The sequence below is a fragment of the Brachionichthys hirsutus genome, chromosome 9 (assembly GCF_040956055.1).
Source record: "Brachionichthys hirsutus isolate HB-005 chromosome 9, CSIRO-AGI_Bhir_v1, whole genome shotgun sequence".
Lineage (NCBI taxonomy): Eukaryota > Metazoa > Chordata > Actinopteri > Lophiiformes > Brachionichthyidae > Brachionichthys > Brachionichthys hirsutus.
Window position 1 is genome coordinate 7,878,864 of NC_090905.1, and position 24,866 is coordinate 7,903,729.

Genomic DNA, 24,866 nt, shown 5'->3' on the forward strand with positions numbered 1-24,866 from the left:
ACCATGGAGCTGAAGGGGGGGGACTTGTTGTTTCCTTGGCAGATGCTGTCTGCGGGTATAAAAGAGTCTGAGGAAGAGTGGGTATGAGTGTCTGATAGGTAAAGAAAGCACCAAAAACCCACACACGTTCTAAAATGCACTTAGCAACAGGGTTTAGAAGCGGCATTAATTGGGGACTAACTGCTGCTCCCTCATGAGTGTTTCTTGGGAAGCATCCCAGCTGTAGTTAAAATCCTCTGGGTGCTGCTTCATCTGGAGCCACACTCAACCAGCAACCGCAAGCAATGCATGCCTGTTAGGAATTAGTTGCCGGGTATTCTCACATAACTTTTTTTTTATTGTAAAGCAAAACTGTGCATCACTGTGCATACTATTTGCATACAACATTTTATCCTGATACCAAACTCTATATCAAACAAATAACATGTTTACCCAGAAGCTGTTTTGTAAGAGCAGCAGGATCAGACCTCATTCAAGTGGTCCCAGCCATCCTATATGATCGGCTTCAAAGGTAGCATCATGCAAAGAGGGGAGACAGTGTATAGGTGTGTGTGTGTGTGTGTGTGTGTGTCAGTGAGAATAGAGTCAGGGGGGTTCTACCTGTCATAACGCTCTAATCCTGATCGACATTTGTCCGATGGGGACGTCACTCATTCATCTGTCCATCAGGTTCTCTTGCTCCTTTACTCTTGACATTATGCCCTCTTTGCTTGTTGCTTTAGGTAAACAGTCAAACCAACTCTGTATTACAAGTTACCCCCCCCCCCCCCCCCCGCCAACACACACTATGTGCAAGTTATTACAATCTCTGCTGTCACCCAGATAACATAATTTCAGATATTATGACTCTCGTGCCACTGTGGTGTGTAGGTGTGTGTGTGCGTGTGCGTGTGCGTGTGCGTGTGCGTGTGCGTGTGCGTGTGCAGCCATGACAGATGAAATGGAAGATTTTTTTCATTAGTTGTGTTTGAAGCTCAGTGGGGTCACAGCAGTAGCAGACATTTAATTACAGCAGACTGAATGCTTCCCCTGCTGACATGCACTACAACACACACACACACACACACACACACACCATCTCTCTCAAACTCACTAGGACATCTTTCATGGAACATGCTCCCAAAAAGGTAATAACATGAACTGCTCAGCAGGAGAAGTAAACCCTCGACCCCCTTTAGCTTCGTCTCTCTTTCGTCCCCCTCCCTCTCCCTTGGTGTATTCATACAGCAACGGTAATGGTGATAGATGCAGATAGAGGGAGTCTTAAATGTCAAACTCAAATGGAAACCGCTATTCCAGGGAGACAAAAGCAGCTGGACGCCTCTTGTTTGCAGCATGGTGGCGCAGTGGGTATCGCTGTTGCCTCACAGCAAGACCTTTTCAAGTTCTCAAGTCCAAATCCGACTGAGGGCTTTGGGGGGCTCCCCGTCTCTCCAGGGTTATCCGGCTTCCTCCCGTCACCGAAGACATGCAACACGGGTGAATTGGAGATTTTAAATTGCCCATAGGTCAGGAGGTCGGTGACCCTCAGGTTAATTGTGAGGTGTATTTATTGTTACTCCCAGCAGTGACTATTAATATCATGGGGAAGAAGGGAAAGCAGACAGCAAGCCACCAAAAGAAACGTGAACAATGCACAGTTTAAATGAGCAGAAAGTCGACCTTACAAATGCTCTATGAAGAGGGGAACGCTCTCAACACGAGGATTGCTCCCAAGAGAACTCCTCAGGTCACCGTTGGTGCTCTTCTAGTTTCAACATGAAACCAACAAACTTAGTTTAATGAGATGAAGTTGCGTTCGTAGAGAGATGTGAAGCCAGCGGGTGTTGTGACAGGCAGTTTCTGCTTGGATGTATCAGATATATGAGCGCGCTTTCACACAAAGCAGCTGTGGCACGTTTCATGTTATTCATGCGGAGGGAAGAGATGGCAAGTTATTGGGGGGGGTGGAATCGCTGCTGACTCTTGCTGTAACGCAGTTGTTTATGTGTCTGCTCGCCTCGATGCGAGATTTCATGGGACAATTTCAAGTTTAATGAAGGCAATATTTAAATTTCTTCAATTGTTCTTGCATTAAAGAGGAAAAAATATAATCCTCCAGTGGTTTAATCGCTTACTCTCATCTCAACCCAACGGAGACATGGCACAATAGAGAGATGGTGTTTTTTTAGACTCTCCACAAATAATGCCAGATGTTCTTCTGGTTTTTGTCTTTGAAAGACTCGAGCATACAGTGATCATTTACTTCAAGCAGGACTGGAACTGAGTTCTTCCTGTTCAATGATCCAGTGGAATGAGCTCATTCACACTGTATTTGGTTGTGTGTGGGTATGTGTGTATTTTTATTTTTATCAGTGGGGAATAGACTCTTTATTTTGATAGTGTGCACATTTTTCCTTCAGATGGGATGCGCTTTAAGACCGAGGATTTTTACAAACATTGTGTGCAGACTTTCCAAGACGTCCTGTTTCGGTTTAAACCCATAGAGGTGAATTCCAGTCCTATACATCTTGTTATCTCATTGGTAGTGAGGCCTTTTCTACCCTTTACTGTCTTCAAATGAACACTTATTTATTATCATAATTTTGTGTGTGTTCATGTCTGGGCCTGCAGAGGACGGGGGAAGATTGATTTTGCACAAGGATGATTCAGTAGAGCCATAATATATAGTATGATTCTCTCACCTGTGGCTTAAGGCCTCGTCCCTACTTTACTGGAATGCTGTAGGGAGTGTGAATGGAGGGAGTGTGAAAGAACAAGAAAAGGAGGAGTGGGGGCTCTCCATCACGCTGACTATGACCTTCCAAGAGTCACGCTGTTATAATGCCTCAGTATATTATCTGAATATGCTGCATTATCATTATGCCTTTCCTCACTATCCCTCTTGCAGTCTTTTACTCACGCACACACACACACACACTGGGAAACACAATGCAGAGATGCTCACAGATGAAGGAGCATTTCCACCCAATTATGTTTGACGATGAAATGTTAGCGCACTGCAGGTTGGGGGGGGGGGGGGGGGGGGGGGGCACATGGGAAAGATGGAGAAACAGTCCCAGACAGACAGTCCGTTTAGCCTCGTGAGCTAAATTCACTCTCTCTGCTTCCACTGTGGTTTGTGCTTGACGAGGAGCATTGCAGTCACTTCAGGAGATAGCATACAGGCGTCCCGGACAAGAACAAGGTCACAACACACACACGGCATCACCCGGACTCACAAATCCACGCGAACAATGCTGACAATCTTGCTCACAATAGGGAGTGAGGAGTAAGGTGAGGCCGAGGGCGACGGAGATAAGCGCAGCATGCCACTCCATTATTTTACTGGAGAAATGGCCCCAGAGGAGAGCAGTTACAGTGAGCGTCAGTGATTCTAATAGCCACGGATATCGACTGGTGTCATCCATACGCTCTAACTTAATCACATAATAAGATGTTAGGAAGATCGGAGGCTTTGACCTGCACCATGGCTGCTTCTCTCCTAAGGTTGCTGCTGAAGTCCTTTGTGATCTGTGTGATTGATGATCCTGAGGTAATAGAACTGCTCTTCGGGAGAAGATGGAGGTCCTTGACTGAAAGATGCACTGTCGACTTGAGTGTGTGCGATCGTGTGTGTCTGCAGGGGTGGATCGAAGCGAGGCGGCTCTCATCAGGCGTTTTAAGGGCGATGGCATCCGCTACAAGGCCAAGCTCATCGGCTTGGACGAGGTCACCGCCGCCCGAGGAGACAAACTCTGCCAGGACTCGATGATGAAGCTAAAGGTAGGGAAAGTCTCTGTCTTCCTTTTGTGTTTCTGTTCAGGTTCTTTTAATTTTAAGAGTAGTGTTAAAGTAGCCAGAAATCAAACACACAGACGTGACACAACATGGTTGTCCACAGCGGCATTAAGCTCCATGTCTTCTGTTCCTAATACCTCTTTAGTTTCATTTATACTCTCAAGTTAAACTTTGAAACACTCATGGTTGTACATCACAGCACAACTGTGTGTGTTGTTGTTTTTTTTTTACAGTGCAATTTGCTAGAAGAGAAAAATAGTAGAAGTTAAAAAGATGTGATGATTTTATTGTGTATAGTTACACAGACATGCCGTTTGTTCATGCAGCAGGCAGTGGAGGGGTTAGTCATGTGGATGAGAGAGGGATTGAGGCGAATGTCTTTTTGGCAAGGACAGGAACAATTAGAGGTAGAGGTAGACAGATGGGACAGTTAGAGGAGAGACGGCACATAGGAGGGCAATCATTTGGATGATCAGTGAGAGAGAGATGATAGTGGGAAGGATGAGGAGAAACAGGCCATTTATTCAACCAATGAGCGAGCTGATTCAGTGAAGTATTATACCGTAGATTGCATGTAGGAAACAACGCTTTAAAGAATGCTTTAAATAATGCACTATATATATATAGTATATATATAGTGCATTATCCCACATATACTGTGGGAGATTTTTAAAGTGAGAAAATTACATTTGCGTTTTGTTTGTGTAGTGAAAACTCAATCCAGCCGAAGCATGAGGAGGTGAGGGGAGAACAGACAGCTCATTGATCAAACAGCTTCCCTCCTCCTCATTTATTCGGACAGGAAATCCATCAACTCCTTTTCTCTGATCTCTCCACCTCTGCTTTCATTCTGCTCCTCCCTCTCCTGGCTGGACTCTGATCTTTCTTCTCTTTTCTTTTCTTCTGTGACTCGCCTATGCAAATGCGGGCGGAGTGAATGTACAGGGGACTTACACCCTTAGCTACACTTATACAGTTATAAATCATCAGTATGTCACTGTGTGCAGCGGACAATTGTCTTGATGCCTTTTTTGATGGACCTGCATGTCTGTATTTGCAGTTATTATTGAGTTCCTACATTTACCACAATGTCTTTCAACATTTTAGAAAATTGAAAGGATGTTTTATATTTGGTTGGATCAAGTTAATGTATTATGAGCACGAGGTATTTGGTGGATACTTCGTGCTTTCATGTTTGCAATGTCTGTAATATAGTTACTGTTAGTCAATCATTTAATGCATAATCTACTATATTCGAGCTTAATAATTGATATTTTTAATTCATCATATCAACCAGTAATTCATTTTACTTTATTTAATTCGTGAACTCAAGGATGTTAAAATTGACTGCTGGTCTGAACACATGACCCAATCTGTGATTCTCTGCGTGACTGTTTACTGGCTGATTACAAAGTGATCCCAATATGCAAATTGTATTTCTGATTTTTGAAGACAGATTTTATTGACAGTTTGTGAGAAAAATGGGCGGAAACTACTATAATTCAAAAAGCAAACAGCCTCCTTGTTAATTTCACTTCCCATCACTGTGCACATTTGTTAGTCTTTCTTCTAACATATTTGTTCGTGCTGTGTGTCTGTGTGCGTGTTTCCCACCGTCCCCAGGGTGTAGCTGCAGCAGGACGTTCTAAAGGAGAACACAAAAAGAAGGTGTTTCTGACCGTTTCCTTTGGAGGGATCAAGATCTATGATGAGAAGTCAGGGGTAAGCGCAGAAGTGTTCCAGTTTGTGTTTGTGTGAGTGTTTTCCTCTTTTTAATGAGGCGTCTACAAGGGAGGAAGGGACAGAGGGACCCTTGGGGAAATCAGGAGGCCCTAATTGAAACACCAGCAACACATCATCAGTAGAAGAGAGTACATGCTGTCCCATTGTAGGCAAACAGCAACGGCGCTGGTTCCGTATTATGCTTCACAATTAGGAGTCTCCTTCACTACGACAGACCGATACAACGACCGCATCACTGCTGTCATATAATCATATTAAAGATACTAATGTTTGAGTGAAGAGTGACAGTTCTCAGATTTACCTCTGTCGGGCCAGTCCAAAATAAAAGAAGCTCTTTGGTTGTTACATCGAGCTCGAAGCAAAGGCTAAATTGAGCCTCGTGGGTTTTGTTTATTTCTTACTCAGGGATCTTCTGACAGGTACTTTCCAGGTTCGATCCTCCCTATGGCCATACCTGTCACAGTATCCTTGAACAATACACATGATACTGGATACTTAGCACTCTGTTTAGAGGACAGCTCCAGTGAACAGGCCATTTCTGTATCATTTCGAGTTAATAATTGGAATTTAGTGTCCCATTAAATCCCAGAAACTTCACTTAGCTGATGCTTTGCTCAGCTGTCTGTGCATCTTACCCTTTTTGGGTTTTTTTGGCTGGCCACAGTGGAGCCACCGACTTTTATCTTCTGCCAGTGAATGTTTTCATTTTGTCCCATCCGTCTGTTTGTCATCTTTCCTTTCCAAAGCTATTTAGGAGTAGTTTTTATTAATATTTTTTTTCATTTCTATGGTTAGTCGGCCATATACTGGAGATATGCCTTTTTGACCCCCCCCCCCCCCCCCTCAATTATTACTATTATAGAAAATTTACCTCTTTTCCAGATATTTTAAGAACTGTCTTTCTTCAGTGACTTATACCTGTTGCATGTGATCATGCATTTGTAAGTATTTAGTTCAAGCATGATTGTTTGGATGTCAGGGGGCCTGCTGGTGCATGTGTTCTGGTCTGGACACAATGTGAGTCTTATTACGCTGCGCCTGGCTTTGGTGATGTGCTAAGTCAGAGATTTACACCTCAACAGGCGCTGGCGCTGTGTGTGTTTGTACCCAGCAGTAATTCCACCGTGCAAGGTCTTAGACAGGCGGGACAGCAACCCATGGCCTCCCAGAGCAGCCATATTGCATGTGTCTAAACTCATCCTTCACCAATCCAATTTCTCATCCCTCTTTTTATAGCCCTCATTTTTCTTTGTCTCATTCCTTCTAATGCTTCAAACTAAGTGCACTGAAAGATGGAGGGGGGATAAAGTAAAAGAACCAGAGATGGATAGCAGAGAGTCAAAAAGTGAGAGTATAGAGTAGCCCAAACAAGAAAAAGGTACAAAAAAAGAAGGCAAGAGGAATCATGACTGTGACAAAGACAGGTGAAGGGAGGATAGGAGGACGGGACAAAGACAGACAGAAAGAGAGTTAGAAGGATGGAGAGAGAATCAGTCAGCATATCTCAAAGTAAAGCCCTCTATAGGGAGACCTTGTCCTTTGTCCCTGCGTATTAATATTAACTAAAGAGGTATGCTGTTCTTACTATCAGTCTTTCAACCACTTTTAATGGCTTGAGAGAGAGAGAGAGAGAGAGAGAGAATGACTCTGCTGAGGTTCACGGATCTTGACAGTCTCATTCCCATCCTGTGCATCAGTCAGCCACATGGGCGGATGGATGTATGGCTGAACGAATGGATGGATGACTTCGCTCTTGGAGGAGGGAAGGTCGTGCAGGAGGTAGGTGGTACTGAGATGGAGGAGAAGAAGAGGGATACATTAATCTGGCAGAGGGCATCTCTCTCGCTCTCGCTCTCTCTCTCTGGATGAGGCCCTGTCCCCCCCCTCTTTGGGTAAAACAACACCCACTGTGCCACCCATTGTCAGCATCCCAGAAAAAGTTAATGAGCTTTGCTTTGAGTTGGACTAAAAGGCCTGACGGGGGGGGGGGGGGTCCATACAGGCCAAAAGGTACCAGAACAGTGAGCCTACAAGATTATTTACTACAAGAACTCTACTTCTGTAAATCATATAAGGAAGCAGCCATTTTCATTTTTGAAGCTTTCCCAGTTCCTCCTGGTAATTTCCTCATTGCTGTGGAAAACCCAGAGGTACGACAGGCTGTCTGTTCTCCAAGACAGGCCCTGAGGAAGAACTGGTAGGCTTTCACCGACAGCAAGGTCTTCGCTTGTGTCCCTGTTCACCCTTCAGAAGAGCAGTCGTCTACCCTATCAATAAAACCATCGTTTAAGTCACAGACTGAGATGTAAAACTAAGCAGCCTGATTGGAGTTATACTTTGCCACTCCACCAGCAACCCAGGGATGATTCAATAACCTCTCCAAATGAGCTGTGTGTGTGTGTGTAAGTGTGTGTGCGTAGGGGTATCAATAATAATAATCATAACTCCAATTATGAAATCTCAAAGACATGACCCGTGCAATAATATTGTGTGTGTGTGTGTAGCACTGTCTTCTGTCTGGGGCTGAAACACCCAGCTCACCGGAGGCTGCCGGGTCATTACAGTGACTGAGTGTATCCTATCCCAGTGTGCAGCTGGCATAAACAACAACAACACCAAAACAGTCCTTTAGTGTTAGCGCAACGCTATTCCATATGCGGTTGCGAGTTATGTTTGCATGTTTGTTTTGTGTGTGTGTGTGTGTGTTGTGGGTGAGGGCACAGATGAAGCGATCAAGTGGACAGCTTGCAGAGCGGTGATTGTCACTGATCCCTCCTCTGTCCTTGGGAAAAGCAGCGCCATCTGCCACGGGCCGTGCCAGCTTGGCACGCCTCTCCCAGGCCGAGCGAGAGCGGGCCGGGGCACGCGGAACACTTTAGTCGAGGGTACAAGGTCTCTGCGAGGATTTGTTTCTGCTTGTACACAACGGGGCAGTGGGATTTTAGAAAAGACTAAAGGAATTTGGGGCGGTTTGGTTTCATTTGGTATCTGTGCATTACAAAGAGGGCATTCATGCCACGAACCGTTTTGCCATGTGATATTGAATGTCTTAATATTTAATATTAATTCATATTCATGTCATTCTAGAAAGACCATTTACCATTGAAGATAAGTAAATGCTTTAATTAACGCGTAGAATTTCCCTTTTATTCCCGTTTTATAGCAAATGTTTCGAGGCAAGTTCTGGTGTTTTTAAATCTGCCCTTTCTTTACAGATTTTAGTGTGTAAATGATTGATTGTAAATCTAATCCTTTTAGGCAATGCTGACAAAGTTATGTTCTCTAGCAATGTGTTTTTTCAAACTATTCACATTATTATAATGTCACGCTGTGGACAACATTACGGGAGGGATCTGTACAGATAATGCACCCAGACACTTTTTTTCACGAGAAGCACAACTCTCAGCTTCAGTTGATCGAGCGTCAGGATTAGCTGAGGAGTTTGGACTTCTGCAGGAACTTATTTCCGTAGCCATTGTTGCATTACAACATAAAATGGGTCTCCAACAACAGGAACTCTCTGCTTGTAGATTTTCAGGGTCAAATATCTTGAGCAAGTCTTGTGTTTCTTGTCAAGCTCAATTATTATTGCCTTCAACAAAAACCTTTATCTGCATGGACCATTGCCATAGCAATGTTAGACACACAGAGCACCAGTCTCAACATATGAGTGTGTGTGGGGGGGGGGGGGGGGAACGACGACTCCTTTAGTGGATGGTATTTGAGTGGTGGGAGAAGCTCAGAGTGTTAAAACCCAGCCATGACGGCTGAGTAGCAGACGATCAATATAATGTCTAAATAGGACCATGGCTAATTAAACATCCTTTCTGGTGCCTCCTTCAGATCCTCCAACACCACCATGCAGTCCACGAGATCTCCTACATTGCCAAGGACATCACGGACCACCGTGCTTTCGGCTACGTCTGCGGGAAGGAAGGGAACCACCGCTTTGTGGCTATCAAGACGACACAGTCGGTCAGTGTCTGAGTGCAATTCGTGTCTGTTTGTGTGCACAAGTGAGTCATGTGCGTGTTGCTCCACATGTTTAGTGTGCACTCATCGTGTGTAAGTTAATGCATGATTCATAAGGGTGTCTTTACTGTAGCACAGAACTCTTGACATTTAGATAAGGACCCTGGATCATAAATTCATTTCCCTTTGTGCTTTCCATCAAACAAACTGTTTACTCTGCAGAGTTGTGTGTGTTTGTGTGTGTGTGCGTGTGTGTACACAGGTTCACACGTTAAACAACATTCTCTATATGGTATTGAGTACCCTTTTAAATGCGAATGTCGTTGTTGTTGCTGCGCCTGTGTGTTCGGCTTGTTTAGCTTGGGTCCACCTGGCTCGCTCTCTGCAGCCATATTGATTTCCCATAGTGAGTCGATGAGGATTTGAGTGTGTGTCACCAACTCTAATGGCATATCCATCCTCCCTGGGCCATGAACTGTGCCTCTTTGACTGAGACTGATACACCCAGCAGGCTGTACTCGACATTTACACCGACCAGACCCCCCCCCCCCCCCAAAAAAAAGAATCACTGCTCTGAAATGCTTCCCGGCAGAACAGCGTAGACTAAGACTAAGCTCTCATCAGTCAGCTAAGCTGCTATTTATCCGACAGGTGCCCGAGGAAAGGTCACGCTTACATTTTAGTCACAGTTCCAGATTTTGAACCTGCCGTCATGAACACTCCAGCTATTAGTTGTTGAGCAGACCTCAAGATGGATGGCAGCACAGAGCCTGCAGCATATTCTGAGCCCGTCATTGGAACGCATTCTCTCTGATGTGAAATAGTTATTCATCAGGAGGACAATATTTAAGGTCGCTGCGAAGAGGCGACCTGGGACTTGATTTGAAAGTGCAGTACGGAAAGTGGTTTTGCTGCTCAGTTTCAAATATCAGCACAATAAAGAGATATTTTTTGCAGCAAGCTTTAGTGGAGATGGAGGTACACAAATAGTGTTATGCCATTATAGCTTAATCTATGTGCTATTATGGGAAATATTCATTCAGACATTTGAATTTTGACCTTATTTTGGCTAAAACGATATTACATTTCCATCATAAGTCAATCTTTTTTTTTAGTTGTTCAGCCTATATTCTCTGTCTATTTGTATTTTTGCAGCTGTCAGGAAACAAGCATCATAATTTGCTGCAAATTGAATTATGATCAGTGAATACTGAAATTTACAGTTTGCAAACTTTGAGGGACACAGCAGAGCTCTTTTGTACCTCTTCTAGGCTGTTTGATCCCGAGTTTGAAAATCTAAAGGAAGATTATAACCCTTACGTTCCTGATGCAGGTTTTCCTGCATAATTTAATGCTAACTATTTAAACTATCCATATTGCTTGTCAGTAGTATCAATCAAAAGGTGTTACACAAAAGTTGCTGCTCATCTCAGCTCCACGTGTCTTCTCTTATACCTATCCATGCTTTGAAAGACATGGATCAAAACTGAATTTGAATAAGATGAGACGTTATATGTCAAGTGCAAAGAGGCTTTGAATCTGAGAGCGACAGGTTCCAGTGTTAGCTCAGCAGCAGCCGCCATCCACCCCACTGTGTCTGTCATGAGCAATACGTGGCCGGGTGCGTCTTGCTGAAAGCCGAAACTGAACGAACGCATCTTTATGCAAGGCAGCGTTCAGTCTGTGAACTCCTCGCAAACATCGCCTAGCCACATTAAATCATTGATCCGGTCTGAAACGTCATTGTGCTCTAAATCTCTTTGCTGTGACAGCGGTGGCAGGTTGTGAGTCTTTTAACGGGCTTGTTGTCGGTGCTTTTGTTCCCCTGACAAGACAGGTGGTGCAAGGTGCAACAAGACACGAGCATCTGCTCCTGTCAATGAACCGGCCAGTAAGAAAGAATAGAGTAGAATAGATTGCGCAGATAAGCTTATAAACACCTGTCCAGGGTGTGTGTGTGTGTGTGTGTGAGCGTGTGAGCGAGAGAGAGTGTGTGTGCATTTTTGACTTCTGGTCATTGGATTACAATCTCAAGAAAAGTCATAATCTGCACGTCTCATTCCAGACTTTACACAGCGTCACTATAACAGGGACATCTGTTTTCAATAAGAGTCTTTAGATAATTTTCCTTTTATACTCACACCTGTTGGAGGGCTGGATAAATCGTCCTTTCATATACAAACGGGAAGTCGTCCCGTTGTGAAATGTTTTTCGGAAGATCCGTCTAGACTAATGGTTTGTAGATGAAGTTAGAACACAGCACATCATTTTACAGTTTAGATTTAAAAGGTCATTGATCATAATTCTGTTGGGAATTTGATATGCCGAGGCAGCAGGATGTGGGATTTAAGACGGTTTCAGCACCTTAACCTTGTGTCACGAGGCAGGACAGGATAGCTCAACACTAATTATCCCATAATTACAATGAACATCAATCCTTCCAGTGTGTGCCTGTTAATCAGGGGTCCCCAAACTACGGCCCGCGGGCCGGATCCGGCCCATTTCCACATTTGGCCTGGCCCCCTGAACAATACCAGAGACCCAAAATAGAATTTACTTATTTTCCTTTCCATACATGAGTAGCCTCCCTTTTATTTGGGACAATTTTAATGATGGTCACATACGGCCGGTGCTCTGTAATATCAACTTATTACATAGTAATTACTTTGTAATAACAGGGCAAGTTTCCTCACCTCCACGGTGGCATAGTTGGCAGCACTGTGGAGGGGGGCAAAATGGCCCTGGTATCGAATCCCACTACGGGAATGAGATGGAGCAGGGGCAACAGGGTAGGCCCAGGGCACGCCTGAGCGGAGTGGAGTGGACCAGTGGTCCAGTTCACTCCGCCCAGGCAAGGCCCTAGGCCTACCCCGCCGCCCCTGCTCCACCCCCACTCCCACAGCTGGATGCGAACCCAGTTCCTCTGGCAGTAGACCGGTAACCCTACCGACTACGCCACCGTATAGGTGAGGAAACTTGAGGTATTCTCAGACCACAGCGTGTTTTTGTGTTGTACGGTGTTGCTATGTTGTGCTTTTTCCTTTTGTGTTATGTGGAGTGGAAGTCTTTCCGACCAGGTGACGTCGTACTGGATTCAAAACCAGTGCCTCTGGTCTAAAGTCAACAATGCTACTGTCTATTTATCCTAATGCCCAGTAGGGTAACCTCTAGGTGGTGTAGTGGGTAGTGCACTTGACTCCCCGCTAGAAGATCCTGGGTTCGAAACCAAGGTGTGCAGCATTTGGGTTTTTTACAAGAATTTGAGGTTTGTTGTTTGGTCCTCTGCAGCTGTATTGGATCAGCTGATTGATCCAGTCGTTCTTCGCCTCTGCACTTCATGATAGTGCTGGAGAGAGACTGAGTTTGGGTGTGAGAGGCATTGCGTGTGTGACACTCGATTCATGTCACTGTGTGTAGTTGTGATGGTGAGATTAACCCTAAACTACAGCCTGCCTCCACATTCGGCCCCTAAATGTTTAGGCACCACTGCCATCATCACACTTTTCCTACAAACTGGACCCGGCCCTCCATCAGAGAAGGGAAAAGTGATGTGGCCCTCACAGGAAAAAGTTTGGGGACCCCTGCTGTTAATGGATGAACGATGTGTCCTTGTCCTTCTAGGCTGAGCCTGTTATCCTGGACCTGCGGGACTTGTTCCAGCTCATCTATGAGATAAAGCAGAGAGAGGAGATGGAGAAGAAGGCCCAGAAGGACAAGCAGTGTGAGCAGGCGGTCTACCAGGTACGCTTAGCAACTAACTGCTAATTTCAACTTTACCTTAATCATCAGCCATTAGCATGATGAGTTTCATCTGAGAGTCTCTTAACAGACAAGTCAAGCAATACTTGAAAAGACATCAAAGCAGAGGAACTGCAAACAGAGCCTCCACTTTCTGGTTCAATCAGTGGCACCATCTGCCCATTTTACTCTTTTCTCTTTATCTCTCTTTATCTCTCTCTCCCTCTGATGATTATCAATGATTACCTGAAAGCTGCTATGCCCCCTCCCCCCCCCCGCGCTCCTCTCTCCTCACTGTCTGATCTCTTCCTATCCTTCCGCCGCTGCTCATCTACAGACAATCCTGGAGGAGGATCTGGAGGACCCTGTGTACCAGGTAACTTTCTGACCAATCACACCGCTGCCCTCCCCTGCTGCTTTCTAGCCAGTCGGCTTGCTCCTGTCTGTGTGCGCTGCAGGGAGACGGTTCCTGTTCGGTGACAGTGTGTTGATAGCACCATGTGTGAGGAGCCGAGAACAGCAGGAGGCGCTCTAATCGGAGCAGCCATGGTTCCAGCAGTTGGGGTGCATTATTAGCTCGTTAGATGTTTCCTCAGCGACATGGGGATTTTTTTGGGGCTGCTTAAATTCTCCTACATGTCTTGCTGCGATCTGTTGTCCAACTGCTTTTTGATTAAAACCTGTTGACGTTTGCTGTTTTACTAATCGCTGCAATTTCAACGCTTTTCTCTCAATCTTTCAATTTCTCTCCTGCCCTTGTTTTCCTCTTCACCCTCCTGACGTTGTAGTACATTGTATTTGAGGCGGGACACGAGCCCATCCGTGACCAATCAGAAGAGAGCATTTATCAGGTACCCACAAGCTCATACTTGTGTCTCAAGTATATTCTCATCATCCTACATAAGCTGTGGTCAAACTTCCAAGTACAAAATGCTCAGATAGACAGACAGACAGAGAATCAATGGCGACTATGGATCCCAGGGAGATGAGCCTTTCTCTTATTGCATTTATCATTGTGGTTATTCCTGGGCTACGTGGAGAGCAATCTCCTCCCCTTTTTTTGCCCCTCCAATCCCTCTCTTCCCAAATAGATGAAAGAAACCAGGGGGGAAAAGATTAATCACCACCCTCTCGTTTGATCTTTAAATAAAATAGATTGAAAATAGATGGAGTGCTGGCACGTGCGCAAACATCCACAAACAGAAACACACACACACACACACATGCACTTAGGAGAGCCAAACGAAACGTGTGCCCCAGCCACAGAGGAACTAATGTATGAATAAAGATGGCAGCCTCTGGAAATAAACGCGGGACATAATCATGTGAAAGACGAGGCAAGGCGTTGGGAGGCAGAAAGAGGCTGGGGAAGGCTGAATAGATATCCACGCTCTTCATCAGAGCGAGTTCTCGTTAACACACAGTGTGATTAGTCCTCTGATTGGAGAATACAACTTGATTTTAAGCATTTTTCCTCTACAGGAGAAACAAAACCCATTGAAATCTGACAATTCTGACACCCCAGCATTTTGCTATCAGGGCTCATTGTTTCTTCTCATTGCACAAGCTGCCATGTCTCTCTGCCCGTGCGACATGGGGATATTGCATGTCTCCGTATGTGCGACAATCTGAGTTATTACATGTCTGTGGGTGTGATAGCAGCCTTATCCATTCTTCATTAGGGCGAGATAGAGAGGAGGAGAGACATCACTGCAGGCCAGTAGTCTACTGATTAGCCTCGTAGATGAGTTCTCACTCCACAGATTTTAATTCTGATTATCCACACTCACGCGCACACACACACATACGCACACGTGCATTAGTGATTGATTTGAGTCCTGAGGAGCATCCAGAACGTTCTATCAGGATGTGTAAGGCTTAAACTGTAGGTAATGGGCTCTCTGGCTCTATTGGTGGACTGTGTAGGTTCCCACCAGTCAGCAGAAGGAAGGTGTCTACGATGTCCCAAAGCGACACCCAGTGAGTGACCGTGCGTTTGCCCCATGAACCCCCCCCCCCCGTCAATCTGCCTCCCCCCCTCTCAGACAAACCTCTCAGCTGTCCTTCCATTACAAGAGCAAAGCCTTTCCTTGTAGAAGTTCTTTTCACCAGTTGACGTGTCTGTCATTACTCCCTGAGAGGTTTGCTGGGACACAGTGCTGTTATGCCGTGTGTGTGTGTGTGTGTGTGTGCCAGTGCACTTGATGAAGCATGCCTGATTGTGGTTTGCCCGTTGTTAAATCCAATCAAAATCTGCATGGCCTCATCCCAGATTGTGCTGAACGCACGTCATATTGTTCCTTAATGCTTATAGATTAATGAGCTAGCTGTCAGTGTGCATGGTCTCATATTTACGAATCTGTATCTTGGGATGTTGAACAGTTTGATTTTGTACATTATGAGTTTGTGTGTGTGTGTCTACAGCCCTGTGCATGGTATACTGTTGTTACTGTGCGTATCCTGGCCCACACCAGTGGTTATAATGAAAGACGACCTTGACTGCTGTCAGGCTGCACTATGAGTCTGCTGCTATTTTATCTGCCTATAATATTCCTGCCTGATTTAATCTGCTAAAACACAGAGTAACCACGCTGCTGTCACAAGTGCACATGTGTGTGTGTGTGTGTGTGCATTTCTTTGACTGCTTCATCCCATTTGCCCAGTATTCCCATAGTCCATCCAGAGCCCACCAGCCCTGTGTGTACCCCCCCTGCAGTGTTTTATTTTTTTAAATAGCTAAACCTCCTCCACATCACTCATGGCAGTCACAAGCCCACTCTGTGAACCTCGGTTGGCTTGGAATCAGTCTTGCCATTTTTCTGGCTCCATAGTAGCCTCGGCTTTGGTAAGAAGCTTACAGACACCCTAGTATTGCTATTCTATCCTCGCCCTGCCCACAACACATGCTGCTATTTGGATTGCGTTTGTGTTGGCTGCTGTCTGGAAGTGAACAAATCCAATAACTCTCTCTTGTGCAACCAATTGGACTTGTCAAATAAGGCAAATTCAAGTCTTTTCTGCTTCTCCATCAGTCGGAGGAACTGGGTATAACCAAGGATCATGGAAATATAAGTATTGTACAAATGTCATTGCTTGTGTTGTAATTTTTGGGACAATTAATTGCTAGATCAATCCCGACTAACGGGGAGGCAGGCAGCTGCTGCCGCGCTGCACCCTCTGTGGGTTGAATCTATCCGGCATGCTGCGCCACAGCCAGAGAAGTCACAGCAAGTCTTTCCCATCGGGAGTCAAAATGCTGCTATTCACATCATTTTGTTTATATGAGCTGCCTCAAGGAGAAATGGGGAATTTGTGATGCTACAAAAGTTACATTTAGTGGGAAGAACTGCAGAAGTATCAAAAACTGTTGCTAAACTGGCAGCAAACCTATTGTTACTGCCAATACAATAAAACTAAAGGCACCGTTAACGGCGATAACTTACACAGTACGCTCTACACAATGAGTGTTTCAGCTAGTGTAGCCTATCCTTGCATCGTGTTGTGTGTATCAGTCACGTGTGTTCTCGTGCATCTGAAGAGGCCGCAGGTTTCCTCTGACTGCAGCTTTTTATTTTCCTACTGGATTTACTATTTATTCCATTTGCAGAAGAAGCTCATGCTCTTGTCAGCGGAGGGACTTTAGGCTGACGTCGGCTGAGAGCCCTCTCTGACACCTGGGATTAAATGGAGGCCGCTGGGAGAAATGAGACTTACTGTCCAAAGCAATCTCTGTTGTTGGTTCATTTATCACCCTCTTAAATGAGACAAATCAATAAAACACACACACACACACACATTTTTACATTTCAGTCGACTGAGCCCTTGACCCTCAGTGTGTGTTGAATCAACACGTAGAGGCCATCATCATGTCACCAACCAGCCGAATAGATTGACTCCCCCAGTGGATCAGGACGAGCTATGAGGTGATGTATGATAAGTACATCATTTGCAGGTAGTTTTCTGGGAAAATTCAATATGAGGGCGTGGTGTGGAGCTTTTGAGGTGAAACTGGAGCATTGCGAAGCTCCCTGAGGGGCGAGTTATTGTTTCGTCATATATTCTTGCTCAGTCGCTCCTTCAGTTGTGCTGATCTTTCTTTCAGTACTGTCGTTGTCAGCTTTGTGACAGAAGAAAATAAAACCTTCTTTCACTAACGGACCTTTGCTCTCTTCTACTGAAAAGCCATTCGAGGAATCTTGAGACTTGAATCTCGGTTTAAGTCAGCTAATCCTTTTGCTTTATGGAATCTTGCGAGGACACGTAAAAAGAGTTGGCACCACGCAGCAATGGACAGCAACGAAAAACTAATCATAATTTTGAGTGTTTAAGGCTAAATAAAAAAATAAATTGTAAGTGTGTGCATGTATTACATGATCCATACATGAGGGTCATGGCTGTGAATTTTAAACTGTTTTAATTGGTCACGTGTGTGTTTGTATGTGACAGTTCGTTAGCAGTATTTTGCCAGTGTGATCAGTCAAACAGTAGGGGCTCAGCAAGGTGGCATTCATTAAAGGGGCTGAAATAATTGTATGCAGGACACATGTGCACAGGTAATCAGTTTCCCTGGAGAGGGCTAATTGATCGGTGACGCTGAGCTGATAATGATAAAGGGCTGGGTAAAGAGAAGGTCCGAGGATCTAATGGGCACAGAGGGATAACTGACAGCAAAAAAGAGCAATGACAGACAGAGTGAACAATATAACTGAGACTTTCCACGATGATAGCAGTACCATCAGATTTATAAAAAAAAAAAAAGGCCTGAAGGATAATTTCATCAGTTGGATTTCAATGAACCAACAGAATGAAGCTCAGAATGTCAAGGGGGAAAAACATCATCCAGTACACAATTGGACTGCATTTCCAGAATTGATTGGTATTCGTGCAAGCTGTTATTGTTCTTCTGTATCAGCTAATGACCGTCATAGTTCATGCTTTCATCCAGAGGAAAGCAAACCTTCAGCTGTATTGCAGGGAACCGGCTACTCTTGCTTTGCCAGAGCAACCTGCAGACCATGATTCAATGACAGCGGGGCAGAAGCCATCATTGTCCTGCTGTAGCTGGAGAAATATTGGAGGCGTTTTGTAGAAGCAGATTTTACAATGGTGGGTGTATGAAAACAGACGCGCTGCATTGCTATCTTATTTGTTTTATTATAATTCTGATGCATGAAGATACAAGCTGTCGGCTGCAAAGGCATCACTTGGGATGCAGGATTGATAGATTTTTGGCTGTGTGTTTATCATGGGATTTGTTGCTGATGATAAATGATTCTAAGCATAATACTGGCCTTTTTACCAAAATCTTTACATATAATTCACTTTGATGGGAACTGAGAGCGCAATGATGCAGAGGAAGGAACTTGATTGTTCCTTTTCCTTTTCCTAGCCCCTGTTATGGTGTCCAACATGTTCAGTAATCCAGCCCCTGTTGCTGTGTCTGCTGGTCAGTGTTTCACACGGTAGTTCCTGACAGGAGAGCAGGCTTTCCAGAAACAGTTTAAACCTCCTGCTCAGGGCTTTAGTTTAGAATCAAAGTAGGGATGATCTTTAAAACACGGTAAATCCTCATGTGTGTGTGTGAGTGCTTTACAACTATAACATCTCATCTCATTTCTCCCCCCACTCACCTCCTCTCTCTCTCTGAGTGGATGACAAGTAACTAACGTGTTGCGTGTGTGAATATACCTTTTCCTTCCACCCGCCATCTAACATTGGGGTTGTGATTGCAGAACGGACATCAAAACACCCCGCACCATCCTCAACCTCATCCTAATCATGCTCAGCCCCCCCAACAAGAACAAACTGAACAGCAGCAGCAGCAGGCAGTGGCAGATCTGATAGACTTAGGCCTGGAAATGGGGACTCAGGTAAGCCACTGTACACAGCACAGCGCTCTTGTTGTTGTGGCTCTGAAAAGAAGCAAGGAGGGCGTTTTAATAATGTGAGCAAGGAGCAAGCTGTCTGGCTCTCATGAACTGCTTCATGCAGCCATAAACACCCGATGGCAAACATTCATCCGTGCATCTTCTTGAAGATGAGATGACCAGCGTCTGTCCCAGCTACTTTTCTTCTCCTCAATTCTATTCAGTCTCTGGAGTCACCCATGCATTGATACCTGCAATTGTCACGGTGGCAAAAAGAAAACTGTCTGGAGTTTAAGATGAAAAAGGAGGATGAGGAAACGGTCTTTAAGAATGTTTTCACAAAAGTGTTTCTGCAGAGAAGTCAAATGCATGAATGGCGTCTTGCCACAAGAGAAAAGGGATCAGCGCTGTGCGTTCTGTAATATGGACATGATAGGATGCGTGACAGATACCAGGGCAGACATGCTGGAGTCCATAGTTTGGATTAGAACGCGGGGATCAGATATCGGGGTCTCATGATCATGATGTGCAGCTGTAAAGTCCGGCTGAGTGTTAAATAAGTTGTTAAGAAAATAAAGTGGTAGTACAAATCACTACATTTAGTGCATGGGCTATCACATAACAGTGTGCGTGCATGAAAGTGGTTGATGAAGGTTCTTAGTTCAGGGTGACATAAAGGTCACAGTGTTTGATGGAGGGGGGGTATTGACATCTATAAACGTCAAACTTTTTGCAATGTTTAAAAATTTTGTGACATTTCTCCTGTGGCTTTGCTCCAATAATGTAAAGCCTGAATAACATTTGTAGGAATTTAATGTGGGTTTTCTTCACAAAGACTTTTTCCTGAAATATGTTTCGTGAAATGAATCCAATGGTCACCCCGTTATCAGACCGATTCTGTGAATCGTGGCTATCGAGCTGGAGTCGATCTGTATCTGCTGTTCTACACTGTGCAGCCGACATTCATGTTGCATCTGATCCCCCCCTCTGTTTATAAAAAGAAATACGAAGTAGTATGTGTGTAACCCGCAAGAGACAAGATATTCTAAGAACATTCGGTATCTCAAAAGGAAATTAACCACATCCATGAATTATAATCTCTGACCATATATTTTAAGCTTGAACTCCTTTTAGACTAAAAATAGAGCTTCCTTCAAATCGCCACCAGCCTAAAGATTGTATCCATGTGCGACGAGGGGGAGCTACTAATAAGACGGATCATGAAGCGACTTGTGAAAGGAAACGAACAAATTGAGATCAGATAGAACGGCTGCCGTGTTTGATAGCTATTCCCTCTGAGGCACGCCCCCCCCCCCCCCCCCCCCCCCTGCAGCAGGGATCGTAAATGACTGATCCAGAGCACCGTTCAGGAATGATGCAGGGGTGTGGTAGTTTGCTTATAGACCAGCTGGTGAAAGGCATACGATTAGATTTTACCTTTACTGACCCCCAGAGGGGACATTTAGGTGAAAAGAAGTAAAATGAAATGGAAACGATCCATTCGAGCATGTCATCTCTGAGTAGCAAGGCATGGCGAGTACATAGAGTACTCTCAGTGTGATAGATGTGGGGCGGGTGACAAATACTGTGATAACTCTTGGTAGGTATGTCATCATAATCATTTCATCTCATTATCCCATCTCTCCTCGCCGCTCTGTTACCTGTTCCGTGTAGCTGCCGCAGTGCTCAGGTAGGTGCCCCAAACATACCAGCCTGGTGTCGTGCTGCATGCGATGTCTGAGGCATGCTGCACCGGAACAACAACTAACCCCGAGGATGAATATTCCACACGTGTATTGTTATTGTACATGACTGGTCGTCTGCATCTTTACTTTCAGAATATCAACCAATTAGAGCTTTTCGGAGACATGTCCACACCGCCTGACATCACCTCCCCATCAGTGAGTCGCTGTCAAATAAACACAGCTCAGTGATTTGCAACCTACAAAACGCCATGCTGTGATTTCCTCCTGTTTTTCCTCAATCCAACCTCTCATCCCAATGTGTGCAGACCCCCGCATCTCCAGCCAACACCCTTGACCCCTCGCAGGGCCTGCAGCCTCCAACGGAACTGTTCGCTCCCTTCAATCCCTCATCTGTGCCCTCAGGTACGACCTTGTTCGTGTTCTGCTGAAATACGCCACCGCTGCAACCAGAAGGGAAACCAACACGGCGGGTGGTTAGAGAGCCCGAGAGAGGAGGCGAGGGGAGGGGAGGCTGAAGATTTAGAGGATTTGGAGGCAGGAGGCAGGGGAGAGGCGAATGGGTGGTGGTGGGGCGGAGGGGGGTAAATAGCCAGGGATGGAATGGAATTGAATTGTAAATGAGAGGAGGGGAAAGAAGGAAAAAGGTACCATTGGTTGTGCGCTGAATATGAAATGTGGCGTTTAGCTCACTGCCTCAGATGCTGCTGGTTTTAGCTGCAACCGAGGCTACGTTGGTGAGCGGCGAAAAGTAAAAAAGCGTGCTTCGATGGTTGGAGTGAACACTCCTGTGCCTGCATGGCTCTTCTGTGAATAAGATGGCGATGTGGGCTTCCAAGTTTTAAGTTCTCCTCCTTTACACCCAGTCGTCTCGTCTCCTCTCCTCTCCTCCGCTGCATGCTCATGTCGGTGTCGCATGGCGGCTGCGGTTAAAAGTCAGCTTGCTCTGCTGGCGGTAACGGCTGGACACCAGAAGCAGCGTGTAATAGAGTCAGCTTCACCTGATGACTTAGAGGGATTTTGATGAGTGTATGTATGTCGAGCTCTGCCTTTTCATAATGACTCTGCCTCATTCTGGAGGTAATTATTATACTTCACCGTGACCATTAAGAGGCGCCGCATTATCCGCAGGCAGAAGTAGGGCAGCACTCTGGCGATGCAGGGGTTATAATGTGCGTGTCTGCTATGCTAAATCACCTCACACTTCTCGCTTCTTTTTTACAGTATCATTAATATTTTATGAAATACCTACATGCTCTGTATGTTTTCTCCACTTTATCACCAGGTTATGTGACAATGGGAGCAGTAACCCCCGGCCACTGGTCCCAGCAGGCTTTTGCTGCCCAGACGCCGCTGGCCTTCGGGGTCCAGTCTCCTCTAGGTCCAGTAGCCCAGGTAATGCCAGGCGGCCAGCCTCTCATCTGGGGGCAGGCCAACATCTTCCCAGCCACCCAGCAGCAGTGGGCAGCCATGGCAGCTGGAGCCTTCCCCCCCACAGCCTACCTCCCTGCCCAGCCTGTGGGTACACTGCCCGCCGCCATGTTCCAGACTCTCACCCCCGTCACGACCGTGACTCCAGCCGGCGAGAGCCATTCGGGGGCTGGAGCCAGCGCCTCAGCATCTTCCCCTTCAGCATCGTCGAGTCCGCAGCACGGGGAGAGGGCGAGGAAGATGGGCAAGGAGATGTTCAAGGTTGGGAGCTGATGAGGGAAGAATGCTGATGAGAACAGAATTATGATGTGCGCAGAGAACTCCATTATGTAGCTTGTTTTTTTATTAAGGTCACCATTCAGAGCAAGTAATATGTAAAACTGCAATATATCTAACATCAGCGAGAGAAACCACGAAGAAAATGTTGCTTTTCTTTTCCTCTGAGGATTTTTTTTATGCGTGATGCGTTTTCTTTATGGTGGTAACATGTTCTGCAACAACTCAACGTGTTTCCAGTTTCACCGTTGCCTCAGATTAGGCTTTGAATCTTCTTTCAGGATTTCCAGCTGGCGAAGCCTCCGGCCATGCCGTCAAAAAAGGCCGAGCAACCCAGCTTAGCGGCAACGTCAGATGCATTCAGCACTTACTTCAGCCGTGTGGGCACCGCCCAGGACACGGACGACTGTGACGACTTCGACATTTCTCAAATGAACCTGACACCAGTCACCTCCACGACACCGTCCACCAACTCGCGTAAGAACTCCATGCACGATGGGCTGCGCTCCGAGATGACGTGCGTTTTCAAATCTGACTCGTCTTCTCCTGACTGCAGCACCCACCCCAGCTCCCAAGAAGAGTTCTCCCTCCAAGTCCTCAGCCTCCCATGTCAGTGACCCCCCCACCGACGCCACAGACCCCCCCACAGATGACTCATTTGGGGAAGTAGAGGGCAGCCCCAGCCGCAGCGGCGAGGAAGATGCTGTAAGTGTGTGTGCGAGGATGTGTCTTTAAGAAGTCCGTCCTTGCTGCTATAACCTGAACCCCGTGTTGAGATCTGCTGATAAATAGCCTTTGTAGCAGCATTGGGGGGGGGGGGGGGTCAGGTAATCACTCTGGTTGATTAGGAGTCTGATGCTGCTGTGTGTGTGCGTGTGTGAGAGAGAGAGAGAGAGAGAGAGAGAGATCGGCCACATGGATGGTGTGTTCCTAATATGAACTCTGGCACTTTGTCTTTCACTATGTGTGTGTGTGTGTGTGTGTGTGTGTGTGTGTGTGCACTAAATTAGCTGGTGGAATTGTCAGGGACATCATTAATACCAGCCAGGTAGCATCCATACATCACTACTCCTCCATAGACAGACTCATCTCGTGAGCTAGAGGAGGAATAATACTCCAATCTTTCTTCCAGGGGCAGTTAATATTTATTTTACCAGAAGTGCATCAATCTAAGAGAATAGATTGACGAAATAAAAGAAAAGATGAAGAGAGATTTTTCGAGATGAAGCTAGAAATGAGCTGTGCCTTTGTCCATGGTCCTTTTAGAATGAGTGACCTTCTAAGAAACGAGACTTTCCCAGTCGTTTGTCTTCCTCTCTTTCACTGTGGCTCTCAGGCTTGCCTGTGTCGTCTCCAAGCGTGGAACATTAGTTTCATTCCTCCATTCCGGTTATTACTGGAAAGAAAAAAAAAATCACCTTTTGACATGGCTGAAAATGTCACCAGGCAGAAATAAAAGAACCTGTACACAACGCAGAGAAATAAGAATTGGTGGTCGGCCAGAGGCGGAGAGAATGACACAAAGGTTAGAAAGAAAGAAATGAAATAGGAAAGGAGGCCAAGAGGAACAACAGTCACTTCTCTCTGGGGAGTGAGGTGTGAAAGGGAGGGTAGCTTAGCAGATCAATAGAACAAACTCCTCAGAGGATTTCATAATAGATTACTGTAAATGAGTGTGTGCGTGTGCGTGTGCGTGTGCGTGTGCGTGTGCGTGTGTGTGTGTGTGTGTGCGTGTTTTGGGGAACACATCGTTGGTATTTCTCTTTGACACCTCTTCTCTTTTGCTTCCTGTTTCGTCTACTCTGGCAGCCTTTACAGATCCTGAAATCCTTCTTTTCGATTTATTCTTCTCTGCTTACTTTCCACTCTCCTTTTACTTCTTTACTCGTCCATCAACTTTCCCCCCCCCCCCCCCCCCACGCTTTTCTCTCCCTTCCCTTCGTCTTTTCTTTAGGCATGTGGCTCTGGGTCACCCTGCCCCAGTGAGACAGCAGAGCCCAGCCCAGACCAGGCCAGTCCAGAGGCTGGGAGCTAAATAGCAGCAGGGCAGGGTAGGTACTGATACCTCTCTTTCCCACTAACTCCTCCTCCTCCGCCTGCTTGCCTCCAAACTATCCCCTTCCATCAATCCATCAGATCTCTCAGAGGGCTGCACTCTTCATTTCTCAGCTGGGCTCATTTTCACTGGTGCTGCTCTGTATGTTGAAAGGAAAATCTGCCTGACTGATTGAGTGGATTGTACTTTGTACTTGTGTGATTGTGGGCATGTGTGCATTTCTTTGTGCATTTCTTTGGTCATTTCTGGATTTGTGTTTGTGTTTGACGCGTTATTTTGAGTTTTTAAAACAATTTGTGA

At 45.6% G+C, this 24,866-nt stretch overlaps 1 protein-coding gene across 1 annotated transcript in view; it reads left to right on the plus strand.

Moving 5' to 3' along the window:
* The window catches only part of dab1a (DAB adaptor protein 1a), a 32,466-nt gene extending 7,921 nt beyond the window's left edge, over nt 1-24,545 (plus strand). Inside the window, exons 2-14 of the mRNA XM_068743431.1 lie at nt 3,626-3,765; nt 5,404-5,502; nt 9,367-9,498; nt 13,117-13,236; nt 13,571-13,609; nt 14,022-14,084; nt 15,160-15,213; nt 20,939-21,001; nt 21,112-21,208; nt 22,089-22,495; nt 22,792-22,987; nt 23,067-23,221; nt 24,465-24,545. Coding sequence (XP_068599532.1) covers nt 3,626-3,765; nt 5,404-5,502; nt 9,367-9,498; nt 13,117-13,236; nt 13,571-13,609; nt 14,022-14,084; nt 15,160-15,213; nt 20,939-21,001; nt 21,112-21,208; nt 22,089-22,495; nt 22,792-22,987; nt 23,067-23,221; nt 24,465-24,545 — 1,646 coding nt within the window. The remainder of the gene's footprint in view (nt 1-3,625; nt 3,766-5,403; nt 5,503-9,366; nt 9,499-13,116; nt 13,237-13,570; nt 13,610-14,021; nt 14,085-15,159; nt 15,214-20,938; nt 21,002-21,111; nt 21,209-22,088; nt 22,496-22,791; nt 22,988-23,066; nt 23,222-24,464) is intronic.
* Nucleotides 24,546-24,866: the final 321 nt, after the last annotated feature.